Source organism: Crinia signifera, chromosome 19 (genome assembly GCF_055691185.1).
Source record: "Crinia signifera chromosome 19, ASM5569118v1, whole genome shotgun sequence".
NCBI classification, from domain to species: Eukaryota; Metazoa; Chordata; class Amphibia; order Anura; family Myobatrachidae; genus Crinia; species Crinia signifera.
This window is the reverse complement of record NC_139226.1, coordinates 91129371-91137087: the sequence shown is the minus strand read 5'-3', so window position 1 is coordinate 91137087 and position 7717 is coordinate 91129371. Positions and strand designations below refer to the sequence as shown.

At 42.8% G+C, this 7717-nt stretch overlaps 1 protein-coding gene across 1 annotated transcript in view; it reads right to left on the bottom strand.

Annotated features, from left to right (window-relative positions):
- Positions 1–602: 602 nt before the first annotated feature.
- Positions 603–7717, bottom strand: part of LOC146041585 (nicotinamide N-methyltransferase-like) — a 30057-nt gene continuing 22942 nt past the window's right edge. The window contains exon 4 of the mRNA XM_083161533.1: positions 603–1032. Coding sequence (XP_083017659.1) covers positions 603–1032 — 430 coding nt within the window. The remainder of the gene's footprint in view (positions 1033–7717) is intronic.

Below are 7717 nucleotides of genomic sequence, written 5' to 3'. Positions count from 1 at the left end.
CAGCAAGCCCCGCGAGGGGACGCGGATACCTTCACAGGTAAACGCGTCCCCTCGTGGGCTTCACAGGCGTCCGCTTTGCCACGGACACCTGTGAAGGCCGCGAGGGGACGCGGATAACTGTGAAGGTATCCGCGTTCCCTCGCGTGGCTCGCTGCGCTCGCCACGCTTCGGGCTCGGTGGCTCGCTGCGCTCGCCACACTATTCTATTCTCAACTCCACGCCGACGTGGATAGTGGGGGTATGAAAAGGTCGGAGGACGCGTACCGCCGCCCCTCGCTGGCTCGCTGGGCTCGCCACGCTTCGGGTTCACGTTGATCGTGGGGTGGCGTTAACTAATTTTGGGGGGCCATTTCACTGTTCTGGGATGTTTTGGGGGGTTTCTGGACCATTTAACATTGTTCCATGTTCATTTGGGTAAATTGAGGCATTTAACATTGTTCCCTATGGGAAATCGGGGCATCGCGTCGGGACCATCGCATGCGATTTTTTAGCACGCATGCGATGCGACCGATGAGATTTTTTTACCTGCGATGCCCCAGATTAGAATCGGTGTGGCAGTGCTAGGAAACAAGTACCTTTTTTTCCTCTTTCTTTGTGTTTTACTATACTTCCCTCTCTTTGAGAGCGCTAAGACAGTACATATGGTCATATTTTATACTGTCATTGACTACTGTTCTCTCTAATATCTGAAGTTGTTCTACGGTAAATCCTGCTTCTGCTATAGCCTTTCTTAAAAAGTCCTCATCATAACTTAAGATATGGAATGTATCCTCTCCAACTGTATAATATTTACCGTTAAATGAACCAATCAATAATAGATGGCCGCCTACTTTTATGAAGGAAGAACATTTTTTAAGGTTTTTACAAAAAGAATCTTTGTCTTTGCTAACATTTTCTAGTAAGTATGTACTTAGTAGACAGTCGCCTTTCTCCAATACAAAGGGATCTGTTGGATTTTCTGTGTCAATGTTAAATATTTTAATTTGTTTAATTTTTCTTCTTAAAATTTCTTCTTTTTCCAACCACTTTTCCCTGAAAAGAGTGAAAGCACAATTAAGACAATCAAACCTACTCTAGTTTGCAAACTTTCTTATGTGAATACGTTTCTAAAAAGATTCACTTTATCATGTTTTATTTTCTTAAGAAGTTTTAAGTTGGATGGACTTTTACCGCTCATATTATTTATTTTTTTCACTTTATTTGTGAATTACAATTTTTCAGAAAGATGTATTTTTTATGCAAGTTACTTTGTTTTGGCTGAATTAAAAGTTGTGTAATGTTATTCTGTTTTATATTTAATTTGAATAATCTGCCAAGAATACATTTTTTAAAATGTTTAATTTGTGGCTGAAATTATTTTAAAATTATGCATTTTATAATTTTTGCTGTTTTTTTTTGGATATGCACCAGGATTCACTTAAATAATTAAAGAATAAAATAGTAGATATTGGGGGAAATTTACTAAGATGTGTATTCGACTTCACATGTGATATTGCTATGGGCAACCAATCAGAATTTACTTATTTATTTAGCACGCTATCGAAGATAGTAGACAGGATCTGATTTGTTGCCCATAGTAACATCACATGTGAAGTAGAATACACATCTTAGTAAATTTCCCCCATTATGTTATAAAGAATCAGTCTCACCTTAAGAGACGAGTGGTCCTGAAAGCAGTGGTCCCCACACTGTTCACTTATACCTCTGCCATGGTAGGTGTTAAGTTTAGTCCTTTTAGTCCCCCCAAATACTTGCTCCAGAGATGCCATTTTTCAAGAGATATATTCGGAAAGTGGGAACATGCACCGTTAAAAAAAAAAATAATGTTTTTCACAATGCGAGAGTTTTCTGAGGGGTGAATTTGCACTGAGGCTGGAGTAAAACGGAAGCTGGGTTCTTTAATTAGTTTGGACTGCATATAAAATGCTAACCACTGAAAGCAATGTAGGAGGCCCGAAAGTGTGGAGGACTGGAACCAGGATTAGTCTGGTGAGTAATATACAGAATATAATGCTGGATATATGAACTGTTCCTGACCAATGTTGACCATTGATGGTGGAGGATACCCCGGAGAGACACTGCAGGTAAGTATATGGCTCAAGTAGATACCACTAACACAGTCACTAAGAGGTCCACCAGGGGCGGATCCAGGATAAAATGACAGGGGGGGCACCATGATAAAAAAGGGTTTGGGTGGGGGAGGGGCGGTGTTAGTGGTGCCAGTGTACATGCTAAGAGAGCGGCAGGAGAGGGTGGGAATGGAATTAAAAATAGGCCCTGGCATTTAAAGTACGCAGGCCCACCATGGCGACAAAAGTGAAGGATGTAGTTGTGCGCGCTCCGGAAAAGGGTGTGTGGCCACTCAACAGGGGGCGTGTCAACACCATATACAACTTCTACACATTATGCAACAAAATACTAGACCCCATTATACTTGCCCCTTACACATGATGCCAAATGGAATGAGCCAAAATTGACATAATGCCACATGGATTGAGCCAAAATTCAAATAATGCCACATGGATTGTGTCAAAATTCACATAATGCCACATGGATTGAGCTAAAATTTACATAATAACACACACGGATTGAGCCAAAATTCACATAATGCCAAATGGATTGTGTCAAAATTCACATATGCCACACGGATTGAGCCAAATGCATAAAATGCCATACGGATTGAGACAAATTTAAAATAATGCCACATGGATTGAGCCAAAATTCACATAATGCCACACAGATTGAGCCGAAATTCACATAATGCCACACGGATTGGGAAAAAAATTCACATAATGCCACACGGATTGAGCCAAAATTCCCATAATGCCACATGGATTGAGCCAAAATTAACATAATGCCACACGGATTGAGACAAAATTCACATAATGCCACATGGATTGAGCCAGAATTCACATAATGCCACACAGATTAAGCCAAAATTCACAATACACTTCATAAACAGGGACATTGTCCACATTTACACCATAATGTCCATTACACGTTGTTACACGCCAATGTGTCCATTATGTGTTATGCCAAACACCATAATGCCTATTAAAAATTATGCTACATAAATGCTGCTTCTCTACATGCTCATTGCCAAGGGTTCCATGCTCATTGCCAGAGGTTCCATGCTCGTTGCCATGTGGGATTACATGCTCATTGCCAAGGGGGAATACATGCTCGTGGTAAATGGGGGACAGCCGCCGCCAGGCAGAAGTGATAGCCACTGACAGTGGCAGAGCCTGGCTGTATTCAGAGCACTGCAGGTCCCAGCTATTTGAAATAATACCCCTTTCACACCAGAAAATGCATTCCCAGGTTGGCCCCTTTTACACCAGCCTAGTCCCTGCATTTTCTGGTGTGAGGGGGAGAGAAAACCACCCCTCCCCCCTTTAACCAGTTATCTCATTTAACCGGCTATATCTTCGAAACCAACTGATCCATTTACATGAGACAAGTATTATATTGAAGAACTTTTGAGTGGGCTTTGAATGATTTTGGTCCAGTGAAACTGGAACGTTTGGTTCCAGAGTAATCTGCCCTCAAAGAACATGAACAGCCCTGAAATTACATTTCAAAAATAATAAAATCGTTTTACACGCAATATCTCTGGAACCGATTGACCGATTTGGACCACCCCTCCCCCCTTTAACCAGTTATCTCATTTAACCGGCTATATCTTCGGAACCAACTGATCCATTTACATGAGACAAGTATTATATTGAAGAACTTTTGAGTGGGCTTTGAATGATTTTGGTCCAGTGAAACTGGAACGTTTGGTTCCAGAGTAATCTGCCCTCAAAGAACATGAACAGCCCTGAAATTACATTTCAAAAATAATAAAATCGTTTTACACGCAATATCTCTGGAACCGATTTACCGATTTGGACGAGCCTGGTATCATATTGAAGGCCCAGCTATTTGGAATTGAATGAAATCAACTACAAGTTTCTGTGATGCCAGGGCGGGAACTGGCAGCCGTCGGAACCGGGTGGGGGTCGGAATTGACGGGTCCCATATTATCCTATGGGGAAAAAACGTTACAGGTTTGCCAGGCGATATCTCCGGTTCCCGGGGGGCTAGAGACACGGGGCTGGGCTCGTTAGAAAGCCATGGTCCTCAGCTACAAAATAAATGACAGGGGGGGCACGTGCCCGGGTGCCCCCCCCCTGAATCCGCCACTGAGGTCCACCGATGATGACTGCAACCAATGTCGATGTGCACCGATGGTGGTAATATTGATGTTGATACTCTGCTCAGGTGGCTGGTAAATTGTGTGGTACTGGGAACACGAGCAGGTAGCAATGGAAGTAAGCAATGAAGGCAGAATGAGCGATGGCATACTGATGATGTAACAATGGTAAGCAGGAACCGATGGTGAAGCAGGGACTCTGGGTAGAACCAAGGTCTGGACACTGGAGTGAGTCAGTCTGCAGCAAGGTGGTATGCAGCAGATGATATGGAAAACAGGAAACACTCAGAGATAGCAGGAGATACTGTTACCCTAAGGACATCATTACAGTGACTGCTTGGCCCAGTTTCAGCATACTTATAGGAAGAGAGTGCAGTGGATTGGTTGTAGCTGACTGAGAGTAGCCAGTCCAGGATTGGCTGAGGAACTCTTGTGAATCAAACCAATATGGCCGCACCCATGTTGGAGACAGAAATTATGTTTGGTGTACATGTGAAAAGGCCTGAGGCCTGTACCGGAGAGAAGGCCCAGTGCTGGGAATTTGTGAACAACAAGGCTGCAGACTGTGTTCAGAGGTGCCCCCTGAGATGATATTGTTGGAGATGCTGACCGCATGCACCCAGCGCCAGCTGGACACTGGACCGCCGCAGCACACATCTTGATGACAGTCTCTGAGCAAGCCTAGAGAAACACATGGATGGTAAGCAAGTGCTTCTCAGACCTTGAATCGCTACATCTTCATTCTCTTCTGTGCTCCAAAATATAATCCAGAAAAGATGGTGTAGCAGTGCCTGATACTGTATGGGGCTCATCGGGTACCCATGACATACTATAGCTATACTAATGAAACAGTGACATCACATAGATTTACAACGGCTGATTCTGGTGCATTACTCTGCTGTATTCACAATTAAATCTAAAAGGGGTTACACAAGTTTATTTGAATGTGCAAACTGACTCCTAATTTCTCATAATCCACTAGGAGCTCCTATTTTATCACTTTTAAATAGTTTTTACAGTTGCCTCGATTGGGCCACTCATGCTTGTTTGGCATGCCAAAGTCACATGGAAATGCCATGCAGCGCCATTACTGCTCTGGTTTTCTAGGAAGCGAATTAGATGCATGCGCGTGGCAATTGGATCATACAAATCTCCCCGGAAGTTGCATAACTATTATAAGTGTGGCTCCATCTGTACATCTCAATGTTTGTAAAAAAGAGACTTCATTTCATTTTTGTCTATTGAATATTCCTTTGCAGTTTATATTATCTACATAGTTTTTCCCCACTGCTGGCTGACTGAGTCAATTTATGCCTACGAATTTGTGCGTGTGGGTCGTTTTGTTCTCTAAATTTACTATGTCTCTAATGAGCAAAGGTGACACTACATTTTTCCCTAGCCATAAACTGGCCCACTCTTTCAGCTCAACCACAGGTGCAGTGTCACCTGCTTCTTCTGCTGATCTTGGATCTGGGGTGCTTCCAACCTGTTTCTGGACTCCGGGCTGGATCCTGATTCAAATGCACCATGTACTGTTAAGACCTATCAAATTCTGACTGCCTTTACATCACCCAAGATCCCAATGTGGCTATCCATGAGGTTAAATAGGACCTTACAGCTATCGGAAATCATGCTGATAATTTCAAGAACAAGATGGGGGAATTAGTGGCTTCACATAATGATTTATTTTTCAACAACAATCTGAGTTGGAAGCTTTAAAGGATAAATTGTGGACTTGGAAGATCGTTTACAGAGGAATAATAATATTAAAATTCAGGTATTCTGGACTTCATCTCTAACCCAGAATTAGAAGAACATGCCATGTCCATTTTCTGTAAATTACCCCAAAAGGCTGATGACAAAGATCTCCTACAGTATTTGACAGAATTCACCATCTCTTTAGAACATGGGTCTTCAAACTGCGGCCCTCCAGATGTTGTGAAACTACATGTTCCAACATGCATTGCCACATTTTTTCCTATAAGAGCATGCCAAAACTGTCAGGGCATGCTGGGACATACACAACATCTGGAGGGCCACAGTTTGAAGACCCATGCTCTAGAACTTGGTAAATTTCTTGGTCTCTACCTAGAAATATATGTGTAATTCTATGTGTGCATTTTTTTTTAAACGAAAGAACATTCTTCAGGCTGCTCAGTCCGAAGGGATTTCCTTAGTGGCCTATAGATGTTCCCAGATTTCTCTGTACTTAATATATCTAATGGACGTCACATGTTTTGGATAGCCAATAAGGAAAGTTTGAATATATACGAACTTGCGCTAATTTGGCGATAATAACTGAGTAAATCCAAACATGCAAATCATTATTATTTAAACATAGACCTTTGTCCCTATTACAGATGGGTCTTTTCCCATCTTTGCAGGGGATGGCGCTGGCGTCGCCAGCCGCCATCCCCCGCCAGCGCCATGGCGATCGTGAGAAGGGGACGCGCGCGCACGAGAGGCGCGCGCGTCCCCTTCCGACGGCGCTTCCATACGTTTCCCCGGGTCCCCGCCGGCTTGCCGGCGGTAACCCGGGGTCCCCGCCGACTGCCCGCACCCCCCACTAACCCCCCCTAACCCTGTCCGTCTCCCTGAGGCGGAGACGGACAGGGTTTCCGTCGCGCTAGCGACGGAGACTGAGACGCGCGTGCGCGTGAGACGCACGCGCGTCTCAGTTTTCTCGCTGGCGAGGCTGCTGGCGGGTCGCCAGCGCGTATGTTCTGGCGACCCGCCAGCAAGGATGTACAGCATGACATACTGTACTTCAGTTATTTGATCTCAAGATCATCAGAGGAGATTTTCAGTTAAATTGATTATCAAAATTCAATTTTACATGGTCTCATCTTGGAAACTAGGACAAATTTCTATCAGATTAGGTCATGTCTGTCATACTAATATGTACAGATTAAAAACATCCCTCACCTTTACCTGAATATTCAACGACCTGAATGTCCTCTTGTCTCAATTTTCTTTTAATATCCTTTTTAACATACCAGATTGCTGAGATGTGTTGGCCTATACACTTTTTTATTTTAGGTGGGACCTTGTATTAGCCTAATGGTCCTGCTCAGAGTTGCTGTAGTGCCTTTACTGTATGAATACATTTTATATACAGGTGGCTGTGTGCATTTTTTGTATACATTTATTTGATTTGAGTTTTGCTTCATATGTTATATATATATATATATATATATATATATATATATACTGTATATATAGCTAGATTCTCACAAAGAGACGCAAGCACTCTCCACTTTATTAAAGAATAATACTTTTTGATAAAAAATAAAGTCGTTTTAATTTTCAACAGAATATGTCAGGTAAATCCCGATTTCACCATAGCCCCGACGTTTGGGTCCTTAAGAACATGGAGCTTTATCAAGGAGCCTGGAGATATACAATATTGCAGATATGCCCATCAGTGCACATACACAAATCTCTACATCAAATAGTGATCAGGTAACAGTCAACTTACGTTTAGTGGTGAATAAAGGTGATGACAGGAAGCTTCAGGAGCAA